The 16,572-nt window shown below is 39.6% G+C and overlaps 2 protein-coding genes across 3 annotated transcripts in view; one reads left to right on the top strand and one right to left on the bottom strand.

The window, feature by feature from the left end:
* Window positions 1–6,631, bottom strand: part of LOC137477910 (rap1 GTPase-GDP dissociation stimulator 1-like) — a 42,936-nt gene extending 36,305 nt beyond the window's left edge. The window contains exon 1 of the mRNA XM_068197298.1: window positions 6,507–6,631. Coding sequence (XP_068053399.1) covers window positions 6,507–6,532 — 26 coding nt within the window. The 5' untranslated portion in view covers window positions 6,533–6,631. The remainder of the gene's footprint in view (window positions 1–6,506) is intronic.
* A 533-nt stretch (window positions 6,632–7,164) lies between these two features.
* Window positions 7,165–16,572, top strand: part of SH2D4B (SH2 domain containing 4B) — a 65,788-nt gene continuing 56,380 nt past the window's right edge. The window contains exons 1-2 of one of the 2 annotated variants that reach the window (XM_068197294.1): window positions 7,165–7,498; window positions 15,589–15,777. In XM_068197294.1, coding sequence (XP_068053395.1) covers window positions 7,450–7,498; window positions 15,589–15,777 — 238 coding nt within the window. In that variant the 5' untranslated portion in view covers window positions 7,165–7,449. The remainder of the gene's footprint in view (window positions 7,499–15,588; window positions 15,778–16,572) is intronic. The other variant, XM_068197295.1, reaches the window with a different exon arrangement.

Below are 16,572 nucleotides of genomic sequence, written 5' to 3'. Positions count from 1 at the left end.
AGAAGAAAAAAAAATAGTGGACAGTGTGTATCTGTGTTGATCTGAACAGTAAAATACCAGAAAAAGATTTATTGGAAAGGAATTTCTTCACTGGAGAACATAATCTGATTTATGTAGCACTGTTTATCTTTTCTGCCTTTGAATACTAGTGAAAGGGTATTTTGGTTCACAGGTCTGGTAGATGCAGTTGTTTTGGGAAACATAAAAAGATTTTTAGAAAAGGAACTATCATTTTACTTGCTCAGCATGAAACTTCTGTAACTGTGATGAAAATAAACCTAACAGAACAGAAGGGAGAGTGGAGGAGTTGGAGCAGAGGGTGAGCATATCTGAGAGGAGAAGCAAGCTGGAGCCTGTGGCCGTGCTTCAGTAAACTGCTGTGGGGAAAGAATTGGGAATAGGCTGATCTGCAGCAGCACATTAAGATGCACAGCAAGTGCCATCCTTTTCATGGGGACACATCACCACACAGGGAGCAGTGCCCAACGTCAAAGTGCTCTGAGATATGTGACTGCACCTCCCTGCATGCTGCAGTGCTGCTCCAGCTGTGTTCAGGGCATCAGAGATTTCTCGCTCTCTGCTATTCAGATTTCTCTGCAGTACTTTGATGGGGAATCCATGTTAGCAAATACCATTATTGAGTTTAGAGGTACAAGTCTGATTTATTATGAAAATTGTTATATATTCTAATAGGTAAAAACACATAATTACAGCTACCAGAGTTCTTTCTGTCCAAGATTTTCTGAAAAGAAGCACACACGTCTATTGTGCATTGGATTTGCTCTGCATACTCTTGTGCATGTTGGATTTGATCTGAGCATGCTGTTTCTCCTGTATTTCTTGGTGTTTTATAATTCTCTCGTAACTCCAGGCCCAAGTAGACGGCAGATATCCCCAAATCCAGGACAAACTGCCACTATGAACATGTAGCACTCTGGTCCCTAAGTACTTGCTAGAGACAGAATTTATGCATATCCCGGGACCATGGTTGGAGTTCTGGCAGTTTGGTCAGGGTTTTTTTAGTGAGATATACCTAATGGTCAAATTCCCAAATCGAACATTTCTTGATAGTGAAAAAAGTCTTGTTCAATAAATGTATGAATTGCTACTGTAACTCCTCTTTCAATTTCAGATGGGTTTATCTTGGTATTCCTAATTAATTAAAAGTAGCAACACTTATAGTGACAATCAGTAGTACTTCAGGTGTCCTTTTCTATACATCCATTAAGTATCTAGATCCTGCAGATCTATATTTTTCAATAGTTCTGTCTGTCTGTGCTCTCCCTTATTGCAATTTTTATGCATGACTTCTTGCTTTCTCTTTTGTGTGGTGCTGGTGCACTAAAATATACATACAGCCACAGATTTCTATGTTTCTTAGTACAGAACAAAAATACTAAATGGAAAGCATCAGGTGCCTGTCAGCCTGAGTAACTTCAGCTGAGGAAAAACCACCACCATATCCTGCCTTTCCTTTGACTTGCATTTCAAAGAAGCTATTCTGGAGATCCCTGTGATGGTCAGAGACTTGATGGAATTGAAGTCTTTGATTTTAGGAACCAGAAAGAAACTATCCTTTCTAAGAAAAGGGGGAAGGTAGAAAATATCTGTCATTTCAGTCCACATTAATAAGAGGTGCTTCTGGAAAGCAAAGAAATGACTAACAGGAATAGATGTGATAGTTTGTGATGCTGACAGAATTTATCTTTAGTCTGGAAGCTTGCATGTGAGGATTGAAGTTGTTGGTAAGGCTGCAATGCTCTGGTTTATATTTTGTGTGAGTCACTTTTATGAGTCCCACATGCTAATGTTTCTCAGAGTTTTCAAAACACTATTCTTAATCTTATTTGGTGCTGGAACAGTGTCATGGAAGAAGGTCAGGTTAGCTCCAAGGCATGCATGCCATTAGTCTCAGGAGGATGACCAAATCACTCCATGCTGAGGAGTAAGAGTTCTGTGGGCAATGAATTTGGGTTTAATATCCTTCACTTCTGCAACATTTTAAGGAGTGCTGTTGGGACAAATGATTTCTGTTAGCTCAGTCCAGGAGGTCACTCACACTCTTGAGTTTCGCTTCTACTTTGCCAGTCTTGCACTTCAGTCCTGGTGGACCAGCACACACCTCTGTTGTGATGCAGGCTGCTGCTGCTGTGTGTTTGTGGTGGTCTGATGGGTTTGTGCAGGTGCTGCTGCCCATGGAAATCCTCAGGCTGCTTGAAAGGCTGTGGCACAGACTTGCACAGATGCATCTGTGTCTGAACGGCTGTGGGCAAAGATTTTTGTCTTTGCAGGTTTTTGTTAAAGGGGTTAAAGCAGGGCTAATGCTTCCTTTTCTCCCTGGAGTACTGAGGCCTTAGTAATTAGGTAGTGAGTCCTTGTGGTGAATTAGAAATCTGTGAATTGCATTAAGGCAGTAAGGCCTAAGCAATCTCAGTGCATGTTCCTGAGCTCTGCTCTGAGGGGCAGGAGCTGGGGATCTGTGTGACCAAAGGACAGTATAATTACAAACCATTGCCACCCTCTTTTACCTGGGAATCCTTGATTATCATGAGTACAGGCCAGTTTTCCATACCTTGTTTCTCTGGCTGTAATGTTTAGCATAATAGAAATCCTATCCTGTCAGAGGTTAACTCTAAAAGTTTATTTATGTGAAAAAAAAAAGAAAGAAAAAAAAAAGAGAGAACTTTTCTATAGGTTCCCTAGTTGTGTTGAGGCTGGGCGATGTCATGTCCTTTCATGTAACTTACTTTCAAATCCCTTATTTTTTCCTCAGTACCTTGGTAAGAAACTTTCTGAAGGAAATTAATGAACTTTTTTAGAGGCTAAGCAATGGTTAAGGGAGTACCAATGATGATCTGGAGACTAAATGAGCAAATCCCTTGTTTAGGAGAACTGTTCTGCCACTATGCATTTGGAAAATATTTTAGATATTGTGTGTAGCAGGCAGATTTTAAATTAGCTATAGATTTTTCATTCTTCCTGTCTGGTCCAGTAAAAAGATAATTTGCTTCATAACATGTGTCACAATAGAGGCTGGCTACACAACAGAAGCTTGGTTTCAGAAAAGTTTTTTGATGTTTTGACATTTCATTTTCTTCTACATTGCAAGATCTCAGCTTAATTTTTATGCTTCCAGAACCAGAGCTGTCCTGGGGTGTCATATCTGGAATTGAAACCTTGGTATTTCAATTAGAAGGCTGCAGAGATACCCAGCTAGGCTCATAAAGCTGGTTTGGGATGGGCTACAATGCACACATTTCTGTTCTGTCTACTGTCTGCTGAGTGTGGGTTTAGATGGGAATTCATTCAGGTACATCCAGGATTTTGGTATTAGGGCCAGAGCAATAAGAATGTCTCACTGGCATAGATAGACCTAGCCCCACCCAGCCTTTCTTAATGAAATTTTTATTGATATGTCTCCAAAATACCTAGGCTTTCACTGAACTTCTTTGAGCCAAAGCCCTTCTGATAAATGCTAATTATTTCCATCCATGTGTGACAACATGTAGAGCACAAAAGGAAAGCTAGATCCTGCTTTCTGCAATTAGTACGTTTATTGCTCAGGGAAAAAGGCTTAGAAGCAGGTATTAGATTCAGTTATTTGTGCTTTATCTCTGTCAGGCTCAGAGAACTCATGTATTTGGCTGCAAAATTCAAGCAGCACTGCAAGAACTAACATTAGTGAAATATTCACTATCTTCTATGCCACTTTTTAATTACCTATTGTTATATAAATCCTGCTGTTCTTTTTCAGTTTATAATGAAGATCAGAGGAACTTGACTGCTGAGATTAATTTTTGGTGTCAATTCTTTTTAAGGCCCTCTGAGTATTTGAACGTTTGCTTCCAATAGTTTTCATTAATAGCTAGAGATTTTTTTTTAGGCTGGTTCTCCTTTAGTTGCACATGCTGAGGCTCAAGAGACACATTCAAAGCCCAGTGAATGAATTCTGACTTGAGCTGCTCTACTTCCAGCTCTCTGTCTCCTGAAGCAGTGAAAATTGTAATATCAAGAGAAAGAAGCAGGTAGGTCCTACAGCTCAGCTGTATAAAAAATGACCAGACTTAAAAAATCCCTGACTTAGGGATATTGGAATATCATTCCAGCTGACCTTTGGAGAGACTGTAGAAGATACAGAAAAACCCAACCATGTTTGTTCCTTGGGAAAAATTCCTGAAATGAAATACTCTTCTCCATCATTTGAGTGGAGAATTTCCTGTTCTGAAGAGCAGTAAAACAATCCAGCACCTTCTTTGTTCAGAGAAAAGGGCTTGTGCATTTTGCTCATGGTATTATAAAATTGCTTGGAAAATAAAAAATTGCTTCCTTTTTTTTTTTTTTTTTTTTTTTAAGAGAACCAGAAATTATTGAAACTACCTGAATTTCTGACTTTGTAGGTCATAAAAGAGCCTGTAAAATCCACAAAAAAGACTTGTTGATACACATGAACTTAGAGAAATGACAAGGGAAGGATATGTGCAAGTATTAATGATGCTCAGAAGTGAGTGTGTTCTTCTGAAACTGTAGTGGATTTTCTTAATCTCTTTCCACTTTGGTGATGACAATTTATAATTAGACATAAAAAGTTATGAAATTAGGATTGTTCTTTTGACTGGAATTGCAGATATGATTTTTTACAATCTTGTGTGATAAAGGAGTGTGTACATACAGAAACATATCCTTATATATGATTTTGTCTATTGAATATTTAGAAAAAAATCACAAAATATCTTTGCTCACTGGGAGATCACGTATGGTACATATGGTACATTAATGGTACAAACTATTTTGTTGATATATAGGAGCTGCACGATACAGTAATATACTGGTAGCAGAGAAGGGCTCAACCTGCTCCTGAATTAAAAAAAAGGGAATTTGTTCACAATGGAAAATGGATCATAGTAAGTCTGGAAGCTAATGAATTTCTGTGAGGCAAACATCATGGAAATCTGGACTTGGTTGCAATTTCACAATTTCTACCTGTCCAGCATAGTTTCTGATTGAAGATCTAGATTACAATGAAATATTAGTGATTAAAATATGTGCTCTTGCTTTATTGAAACAGTGTAGTCTGCTTATTTTATTTTTAGTTTGTAACAGTTTTCCTTTCTCCTTTTTAAATTCAGCTCTCATGTTAAATTGAGCTGTGACCTTAAACTGACTTCCTGTATCAACCATCTGCATCCTCCTGCAGCTTGTTTTTTTGTCGGTGAATTTAGTCCCTGTTCTACATACTGATTATCTGCAGTATCCCTCCTAAAGAATGCAAATATTGACCATCTTGCTCTACAGTGGATTTTATTTCCAGAAAATAAGTTTTAATGCAGCATTTTTGTAATGGAACAACAACACCTAAAGGAATAGAGTCTCTGAGTATTTCTGCAGGATTGTAAGAAGAGAGGCTAATTAGAAAAGGAGAAAATGCAGTAAAATACAATCAGCAGAACCAGTTTTGTGTTTAGCTGAGCTAAACTCTTTGCATAGCTTTGGAGTCTGTGGGAGGGGTCTGGAGTGGAGTTGGGGCAGTTCAAACTCTTGTGCAGCCTAGCGGAGCCTCAAGGTTGTTACAGAGCTCTACCTACTTTTCCTTGGCCCAAAGGGACCTGCATCTGTGCATCTTTTACCCAAACAATCCCCCTGTTCTAGAGGGTGTTTGTAGCTTTTTGGCCTTTCAGCTGAATGTTTGTGTGGTTTTGTGAGCTTCCCTGTGGCTTTCAAAAGGTTATTTCTGGCATAAGAATTTGGCCTGTATTATCCTACTCCCACACATATCATATAATAGTCCCTGGTAGTTACTGTGCTTTTTCAGGGAAAATGCAATGTCTGATCCCCTTTCTTCAGTGACCTACAAAGCTCTTTAGTATTGCACAGTCTAGGTAATCCCATTGATTTTACTAAAGTTGACTATACAGCATAAAGTTAAATGCTGGCTTCAGTCTATATTTTTTTTAACAGCTGGGCCAACAAAGTAGGGTCTCTGCTGGTGACAAATCTGTGGGCAATTCCAATAAAATTTAGAAAGGCATATAAAACTTTCTTGGTTTTTTTTTCCATAATAATTATGCTTATAAGGATTGTTACTTTAAATGAATAAATTAAAGACTAAACATAAAATTTTCAGTACAAGTCCAGCATCACCGCAGTGCATTCTGGCATTTGTACTTTTTAAGTTCTGACTTCTTTGATCTGCTTGATGACAGCTCCACTTAGGAGCAGTCTTTCTCACTCTTGGGTGAGTTTATAGATTCGTAGTAAATAAGCCAGCAGGGACTATTGGATCATTTTCATCATCACAAGCCATTATACCTTCACCCAGTTATCCCTGTAACATTTGTTCTTGAGGCTGAATGTAACAGATCCATGACCTTTCTGAATTTCATAGGAGAAAATGGGGTGGCTTCATGTGGTTCACTGGAGCACTCTAGGGCTCAGGATTTATGGTTAATTTAGTTTACAAAGAACTGTTTGTGGTGCCAGTAGTGAAAAATTAAACAGTTCTTATTAACTTGTTTCTTGTCAATGTATGACTCATCTCACTGAGAGACTGATGATTATCAGTATAATTTAATCAAAGGAACTGCTTGTATCCATAAGATGTAACCTACTGGATGAGTAAGTTGAAACTCTTGAGTATTAATGTAAAAACTCCCACCTCTACTAAATAAATCACATTTTATCAGTCAAATCCGAGGGATCAGGTCTTCCTCCTCCATTGTTCGCACTTGGAGCCAGTGCAGTTTATGGTGACTGTGAGATTAATTCCCTTTACTAAAGCCTCACCTTTACTTTCAGAAGCTGACCCGCTTGCTTGCTCTCATGAGGAATAAATGGTCTTTTTTGCCTGCAGGGGTAGCAGGGAGGTAGCAGCACCCTCCGGGGCACCGTCAGCCCAGCTTCTCTGGAAGGTTTGTGACTAGCACGGAGAGCTGGGCCTCAGGCTGGCGGACAGCGGCCATGGCATGGTGTGCCGGCCTGGCCTGGCCTTTGGGCGTGTGAGGAGAGGATGAGAGAAGGCTGAGCATGAAGAGCAGCCAGCTGCTCTGGAGTTTGGGGCAGAGCAGTACTCAAGGCTTCTGCAGGGTGTGGTGGTGTGAGAGGGGCAGAGCTCGGAGCTCTTCGGTTGTGCCGTCGGGCCAAGGGCTCTGTGGAAGAGAAGACAGCGCCTGTCTGGAGGGCGGCTGCTGGTGTGGAGCGTGGTGAGTAAAGCTGGGTATGAGACATCAGAACCCTGAAAATAGGACAGGAGCTGAATCAGTGCTGTGCTAACAAACTTCAGGGTCATTCCAGCTGTGATGGAAATGGACCTATGGGCAGCTGCAGCTACTTCTGAGTGGCTTTCAGCTGGAAACTCTAACCATTACAGGCCTGCAACTGGAGCGTACTTTGGCGGCTGAATCTGAACCCTACTCCAGATTTCTGAGGGCAGCTGACAGCAGGTTCTGTCTTCCAATGCTTTGCAAGGAATGGAAGAGATCCCTGCTGCTGATGATCCATATGGGTAGCAGTGAGAGAGTAGAAAAATACAAAACAGTGGTAGTGGTACATCACCTGCCCCCTGGGCAGCTCGCTCATTGCACCATGGTAAAATAAGGAGGTATTATAGAATTCTAAGATAAACACATGAACATGATGTTTGTTTGGCTATTAGAAATAATACTATTTTTTTTAACTGAGGGCATGGAGGTGGCTTAAGATGACTTACTAAAAGGATAGAAAGACCTGGAGCAGTAGCCATAACCTGCTTGAATCCATTGTTACTCAGGAGTAGCTAGAGTATTTACCCGATTCATGTAATGTCTCTTTGCATGAACTAGCTTGTATGGTACAGTGTCAGTTATAGCAAAGCAAGAGTTTCTGTTGGAAGAAGTTCCTCAATCAACTCTGAGTATTTAGTAATTTTGTGGTCATACTGTATAATATATTTAATATAATGGAGTTTATTTCCTCTGCATATTTGGGTTATGGGGATTGTAGAGGGGCTCATCTTCCTGTTGGGAGAGGGGAAATTTGGGATGCCATGAAAATGCTACAGTCCTCTGTTGCAATGAGAGGAGTAGGGATGAAATTGCTTGAGCTGGTCATCCTTCTCGGGCAGGAGCTTCTGACAGTGGCCACAGGCTTAGTGCAGGAAGCAACAGTAGAAATATAGAAAGAAGAAACTTAGGAGAAAATAAAACCTGGAGAAATGCAGTGCATGGTACTGTTGGAAAAGAATGAGGAGGTGACTCTCATGACTGAGGATAGGACAGGGGCAGAGAGAATGAAGTAGAGCTGCTATTACTTCATAAGTCTGACATAAGGGATTGATAGGGACACATCCCTTTTGTGAAACCTGGATCTGTCATAATTTTGCAAATAGCTTTGAAAATGGTATTTTCTGTCAGGTGAATGGAGCACAGACATGAATGCTAAAGCTATGCAGGCTTGTATTGTGAAAATGAGCCAGTAGGCTTAATCCAGGTTTTGTGGTTTGAAACTGTGAGGATGATTAGAGTTAAAAAAATCAAGTAAGTTTCAGCAATGTCCTGAGCTACTCTTTGTTCCATGGTATGTGACAGCAATGGTGAAGGTCTTAATAGGACTTCAAGTAAAAGGGAAGGATTTTCAAAATCCTTTAGGTACTGCTTTTTAAAATTTTGAACAGCACCTCAGTGTCAAGACATGGAAAGTGCTGAATGTGATCTGCAGCAGCAAGTTAGGCACTTTTTTGCAGCAGAGGTTTTGCCACCTTAGGAGGTGGGTAGCAAGTGAAGCTGAAAATAAAAGAACAATATAATAGAACAATATAAAGTGTTTGTGGATTTTTCCATCTGCCCCTTGAAGACAAAGAAAAGGCTGGCTTCTTACGGTGAGTGAAATATTACAATTAAAAAAAAGAACAACAGAACAAAAACAGACCCACAAAAACTCCCATCAGAAACTAAACTACTTTTGTCTGGCTGGATTTTTATTAGGTCTTGCAAACAGGAGTCTGATAGTCAAAAGAAATAGTTTATAGTCAACATTCAGTTTATGCTCTGCCTTTTGTAAATCTGTAGGATTGTACTGCCAACAAAGATGATAAGAATAAGAAGTGGCTTAAAATGCTATGGGCTGAAAGTCACTTGTATGGTGCCACTAGAGCAGGACATTTTGTATGTAAAGCTGATGAGTCACTTAGATGATTAAAAATTTTCCTATTGGTGCCCTTCAATTACACAAGTAATCAATTCAGCTGCCATAATGCAGTGCCTGATATGATGTGAAGTTGATATGCTATGACTGCTGCATTATGTATAATGCAGCTGAATAGTACCAGGGAGTATATTAAAGAAAATTAGCTCTTACATGATATGTTCTGATGCACTTATAGTGAGATGGAAAAAAGTGAACTTACTGAGCATTTTCATAAGTTAATATATATCTGAGAGAAGAAACTTGCATAATGTAGAGCATGATATCTCTTGGGTAGCTTATTGTAATGAACTTCACTGAAAACATACCAAATGCTGGAATAATTTCATGTAGCAATTAGGTCATGGGATTCAAAGGTCTCTTTGGGCTTTGTGGATACACAAATATGAAGGAGAATACTGAATTCCTGCTTGAAGTGTGCTGTTGCTATGCAGACAGCTGGGTCTGGAAAGGTGTGTGCTGAGGGGCAGGGAAAGAAGAGCAGACCACAGCAATATCCTTTACACAGTTGTCTGCATTTACACAGTTGTCTGCATCTTTGGTTAACAGATCTTTATAAAGATCAGATAGAGGTAAATCAATAAGAAGAAAAGGTGTATAGACCCTTAAGAAAAGCCTATCACTCCAGAGTTGAAAGGCAACCATTTCTGCTTTGAAGGGTCATGGATGGCCTCCTTCAGTCTCCATTGGAGACTTCTGCTGAGAAACAGATGGACTGATGTATTTAGTACTTACCCAGCACAAAGTTGGCCTGCAGTGTGCAGTGTAAGCACAGGCTGTGTTCTGTACAGTGAAATATAATGTCCTGATGTGAGCAAGGAAGTGTAAATAGGAGAGCAGGAGGCAGTGCATTCTGCATATCTTTTTGAACAAAGAAAGTCCTTGGAGGCTGTTACCAGTGTGTCTTTTAATCTGATAAGGTTAGATCCCTACAGACACTTAGTGAGCTGTAATTGCATCCCAAATAGAGCCTGCTGCCTGTCACCCCATTTGTAGCTGAGAGCCCAACCTGAAGAGCTTGATTACTGTTTTGTCAATGAGAAATACACCAATTGAATTAGACAGCACAATCCCTGGGAGAGGTTGGTGAAGAGCTCTGTTCCAGTTAACTGCAGTGTATGGGAGTGTTCTGTCATCATCTTCTGCCCTTCCTCTGCAAAGTCTCTTCAGTGGCTGGCTTAGGAAGCACTGGTTGTAGCCTTTTTACCATGTTTTCTCAGATGAACTCTGTCAAGGAACCTTGGCTTTTTTTTCTGTTTGGTTTACCTTACTGTCTTTCACTCTGAATTATTTTAGTTGTGGCTGCTTTATTCTCTATTTGAAAAATTATGATGGAACTTGCCAGCTCTTTGCTATGTCTTGCTATCGTTAGTGTATTAGTAGCAATAAACATCAAGTATATATTGTTCTACATCTCAGACCTTTGTAATGCAGGTCAGAATTTGGAATATCTATTATTAACTTCAAGAAAAATCGGAGGGCTGTCCTTTCCACTCAGGTCCCCAAATCTCTAATAAATTGTGCTGAACCTTGAAGGCATCACAGGCTCTAGTGTAATTGTGTGTGTGACAGCTGTGGCACAGAACACAAAGGGATAGCCCTAAAGTAATCTTGCTGGGTAGGATTGCCACAGTGCCAGGCAAAAATAATCACTGATGGGTCTTCTTCTGAAGGGCAGGTAGTGTTGCAGAGTAAAAAACTAACCTTGGGAGACTGGAGTAATGACAGATGGCTCTACTCTCTGCAGCCCTGGACTGCAAATACTGCTTTCCCTATGGTCAGTGCTCTCTGTAATTGTGATTGTCTGATTTCTGTGTGGGACTGAGGAATAACAGATTTGAATTAAAATAAAACCAAGCAAAACCCATCTATCTGATGAGACTCCTGCCACTGTAAATCTTCATTGCATCATTAAAATCCCCAGTTAACATTGTTTCACTTGAGCTGTAAGACTGACAGCATAAGATGTATTTTCTCATGGATTGGTTTGTAGCTTTCTTGCTGCATTTCATTTCATTAAGATGAGGTTTTAATCTATCTATTTAATTCTTATTTTGCTCTACATATCTCATTTTTTTAAATTTTACTTTTCTTTGTAGTTAACACAGTGCCTTATAGAAATAGCAAACTTGAATGAGTACAGAGAAGATGATGAGCATGCAAAGCCTGCCCATGTTCCAAAACATGCTGCAGTCTGGTTTACTGATGCTAGAGCTCTATTGAAAAGGAAGGTCTGGAAAAACATGCTCTCATTTTTGCTTTATGTGGTACTTTGTAATGGAATAGCTGCTTCAGAGAAACAATCATTCTGACCCAGCTGCAGATTGTGCTGCTGAGAAACTCATTTCAGCCCTTAGAGGGAGCCACAGACTTGACTATGGAAATGAAGTAAAACCAGGCATGTTTTGTTGTGCCCATCTGTGTTAGAGGAGGTGGGGAAGGGATGGTTCTCAATTGGTTTTGGTTTTTTCTAGCTTTTAATTAATAGCAACTTCAAATCAGACATAAGGCTAGTTCATGGGGAATGCCAAAGCACATTTGCTTTTGTAATGACAGATTTGTAGGATTTTGGAGACCTCGCCCAAATGTTAATTTTACCTTTCCCCTTTACATGGTCAGCTCCCTCTGGCACCATTTGGTTCCAGGTTCTACTGTTCTTCTTTTGATGCTGACACAGCAGGACATGAAAAATTAAGATACTGCATGCTTCTTCCTCTTTAAAAATGAAAAATATAAAGACAAAAACCACAAGAAACTGATTAAGACGATGGAGTTCAGAGTCTGAAAAACATGATTGCCACTTTTTTTCTTTACTGGGTTTTTTTCTTAATCATATTAAGAAAATATTTTTTAGATTAATATTTTCTTAATAATATTAATCTTTCTTTAAGGAGAGAGATGCATTACAACCTTCTCTTTCCCTGAATGTGTATGTTATAGCACAGTATTTTTATGTAAATTATATGGCTAGAGTAGATTATATGGCTGTGTCATAAAATGCAAAGCTGGCTCAGCAATAATCAGCATTGCCAGTGAGCTGTTCAGTTCAGGGACTGGAAGATGCAAATAGTCAGAGGAAAATGGTTGAAGACCCTAGCCAATAAAAGACTTCCCCTTTTGTTAAAAAATTAAATGAAAATGGTTTTCTGTACCTTTTCCTCTCCCTCCCTCCCCTTCCCCCAGCAGATAGATTCTAGTGGCAGGGTTGAGGAGTGCTTAGCCAGAAAAATGCTACACCAGAGGTGGCTCAGAGTGTGTCTAGTCCCAGAAGATGGCATTTAAGATTAAAGGAAACTCCAAGCTTAAATTTTAAGCAGCTCTGGCCTCCTTGCAGAGACTGCTACTAATTAGAGCATCAAGTTGTGTGGCAATTATTGTAAGGCAGCGACTGCCAACAAAGAACTCCATTAATAGTCACTTTTATTTTGTGGATAGGCTATTGAGTTTTAATGTTTCTGTAATGATTTTAGCTTAGCTTAGCTGTTGAAATAGGGGTAACCAAAGAAATGGAGAGTTCATTGTCTTCCTGAACTATTCAAAATACTTCTCAGGAAGGCTGGAAAGATAATGGATGGCCATAATCAGGAAGCAGGCATCCTTAGTACAAATTTCCCTGCTCTTCTCAGTCATTAATTAATCCATATAATATTTGGGCCTGGGAAAGGAAGGGAAGAAAGAGAATAATTGTTTTGCAGTAAAAGTTTTAATTTTTGTTTTGTCTGTTATTTCCTATCCCTGAATTTTCTGACTCTATGTTGGTTGGAGTTGCAAAGCTCATCACTTTACAAAATATGAGATAATCCTAGAAAGAGCAAGAGTTGTTATAGTAGGTTTGGTGTTTCTTCAAGGTTATTTTGGATCTCATAAATTTGACTAATTTTCTGAGCAATCAGGAGAGATCATGATAATTTGTTGATGATAATTCCATCTATGTTTTTGGAATGTTTGTGGAAACATGAACTGCAATGAGAATCAGTGTCTAATAGGTTAAAAATTAATGGCAAAATTTATGGAGTTTGTCTCTACTTCTGTTGGATGTTGGCTTACATCAGGTGGGATGTTTCTTTATCTTTCTTACCTCTCCTTTGTATTTCCAGTTTTTTATTTTGGGATTGCTGCAACTCAAAGAGAATCTGTGACAAGGAAGTTGATCAGATTCGCTCCTGTGATTAGATGATAGCACTTCTACATATAACTTTTTATTTTGTTAAAGAAAAAATAATTCCCACACAGATTAATTCCACATGATCATTTGGTTACCATCCTCAAATATTTTTGGTGAATAATCTTCAGGCAATAGGTTGTTTGTGAATTGTCATTTGATCTCTTTGCTCTTGCTTTTTTTCTTGTGTGGTTGCTCATTGAACATTATGAGTAGTTGCCTGAGTATTTGTTTGCATTCTGTTTTGTGTCTTGTATCTCCATCCTGAGCTACTTCTGCAGCTGAATGCTGTTCAGAGATGGTGCTACTTGTCATGCTCAAATACACATAATCCATGATAAAGAGTTTGTTCTCTGCACCGTGATAGCTTCTGATCAGGATTTAATTTCTGGTCTGTGAAGTCAAGCAAAATAAAATAAGAATGATGACAAATGAGTAAAACAGTGAAACTGCTTTCCCTGAAGCCTTTGCAAAGGCGAGTCTTTTTCAATTAGTGCCAAAATGTGGAGGCACAGCTCTAATATAATTGAATAGAAGCAGAGAAACAAAAGCCAACCCCCTTAGGGTCTCTCCATTTTATACCTAAGTAAAATAGAGAAGCATAACAAAATCTTTCTTACTCTGGGTTTTTTCTTGCCAAGCTGTATTTCTTAAAAAATAACAGTAATAATAAAAGCATTTTGTTTTAGGAGACAAAATCTGTGCATAAGACCAATCCTGAATTGCAGAGTAGCATGTGGACTACACTCATTACAGCCCATACACGATGGATTATGAAATCCTGTTTCAGCTGAAGGCATCATTCCAGCATCTTTGGCATTTTGTTTCCAGGTGATAAAAATGTCTTCATCGGAATTTTAGTTTATATTGCTTTGATTTTCCACCTAAATTAGGCCAATAGTATTTTACATTTCTCAAAAGAAGGATGTGTAGGTACATTAGCAGGATGTTTTTGAATATGAGGTCATGGAAGTCATGTAGGAGCTTGATAGCTCCTTATTTATAAAGCAGGTTTCTCGTGAGGAGACATAGGCCTGCTCTTTCTCTTCCTTCTTGTGTAAAAATCAAGCAGTGGGATGTGGCTCAGCCTGCTGATGTGATCTCTGTTTAGTTGTGCCTCTGGATGGCCACACTTTGGTTTGTCTCCCAAGGCAGCCCCCTTCCACGTGTGCCCTCCCTCACCAGAGGAGCTGAGCCCCTGCCCAGGGAAAACACGATCCCTAATCCAGAGGGTTTGCTTTTTAGTGTGTTAGGCTTTGGGTTGGTTTGGGTTTTTTACCTAAGTAAGTGGCTGGCCCTAGTGCTGAAATATTATTTTTGCTGATTTTGATAAAACTCTTACATAGTAAAGAGCTATAATCTCCTGGAAGAGCAGCACTGTAACTTTCTCCAGTCACCAAGTGGAAAATGAATTAACATCAGGGCTTGCATAGCCTGCGTGAATTGCTGAGAACTTAGTCTTGTTTAATTCATATTGATTTATTTATAAAGTGATAACAAGATTCTTGTGGCTTTTGTAACATCTGCTTTTAATTTTATAAGCATTTTAGTCAATTTACTGCATGACAGTATTTGTCAACACCAGGTAACTATGACCTCTAACATGCCTTACTCTGTTGAGACTGGTTAACAGGCTAGACTGAGAAATAATATGCAAACTCCTCTCTTATCAGGAGAGATCAGTTCCCAAAGTGACATGGATATTGTTGGTGTAGGTGATACCTTTAACCATGACATCACTTTAAACCCCTGGGCAACGCTCACACCCTTGGGAGTGTATTGCTGCTGAAGGGAACTGCTTGACCTGAAACTCTGAAACTCTCTATGTTGGATTTTCTTCTGCTCAAGGGAGCAAAGCTGCTGGGTTCAATCAAGAATCCCTTATTTTTACTGGCTTGCAGTCAGGAGCACTCAAGTGACTTTTACTTTTTTCTCCCAGCCTTTTCATTTTATGTTTTTTCCCTAGCCTTTTCTGTTCATTTTTCTTACATTCACTTGACACCTGTCCCTACATTTGGAGGATGAGATAAGAAAAGAACTCTGTCTCTGTCAAGACAAGGAGCAGAATATGCCTGCACCAAAAGGGTCAGAGCAGGAATCAAGCCTCTCCTGGGCAGGCAGGTGTTGGGAGAGCTCCTTTGCTGCAGTTTTCTTTCTGGAGTGCCATCAGTGGGCTTTTGTCACTGTAGTGGGTATAATTTGAAGCAGGTTTCTCTCTTTTGTTTTTCCTTATAATTTTAATTTTTTTGGAGTCGTCATGCTGCAGCAAATTTTGCGTGATATGTATATTGACCCTGAGCTCCTGGCAGAGCTGAATGAAGAACAAAAGCAGATCTTATTCTACAAGATGAGAGAAGAGCAGCTGAGGCGCTGGAGGGAAAGGGAAGAAAAAGCCCGAATGGAGGAGGCTGTGCTGAGAAAGACAGCAAGGCGCAACCAGAGTAAGATTTCTGACCTCCTTCTATACTTCAGAGCTGGGGATGGTGGGCTTGCCACCGGCTGTGGTGCAGCAGGCATCTGGAAGAGATTGCAAGGCTGAGTGCCAGCTGTCCTCATGGGCAAAATGACAGTCTGGGACTGCAAAAGCAACATGTTCCTGCTCCTTGTATCTCCAGTCTGGTCCTTTGTTTTGGGAGTATTCTAGTGATGGAGTAAGGGGAAATGTTTTGAAGTGCCTATTTCAGTCAGGAGTCACTGCTGATGTTCTGTCAGTGGTAACTGATGTATCATGACCAAGTTTCTCCTGACCCCTCACTCTAGGTCAGGCAAAAGCCTGTGCTGATGCAGTTTCTTGACTTAGCATTGAATATTTCCATCTGGCTGTAGTAGGAAATAATTTTGTGAAATTGAGCTTGTTATAAAGGGCTCTTTGTGAATAAATGTAATACCTAAAGAGCCATACTATATGAGACTAAATTTCCAACTGTATTAGTAAATAGTCTTCAAGAGATTATGTCTAGAGAATGGGATAATAGTGTGGCAAGCCAACAACCAAAACCAAAGAGAAGAAACCAGAATTGTGTTTGCATACAATATGTAGTTAAAATATGGAGCTCCTCCCCTAGGCTGCTGTGAATGCAGAATGTGTGTGTTGACTTGAAAAGTGAATAGGACAATGATGGAAGAAACATCAGAAAATAACTTCTCCAAATGTCTTTTCCAACTGACTGGCCTTGGGTCCACATGGTTTCAAATAAACAGAAATACTTAATTCTTTGCTCTTTTCTCTGAGTAAG

Source organism: Anomalospiza imberbis, chromosome 8 (assembly GCF_031753505.1).
Source record: "Anomalospiza imberbis isolate Cuckoo-Finch-1a 21T00152 chromosome 8, ASM3175350v1, whole genome shotgun sequence".
In the NCBI taxonomy this organism is placed as follows: domain Eukaryota; kingdom Metazoa; phylum Chordata; class Aves; order Passeriformes; family Viduidae; genus Anomalospiza; species Anomalospiza imberbis.
The sequence above is the reverse complement of the archived record's forward strand: the minus strand, read 5'-3'. Positions and strand labels throughout refer to the sequence as shown.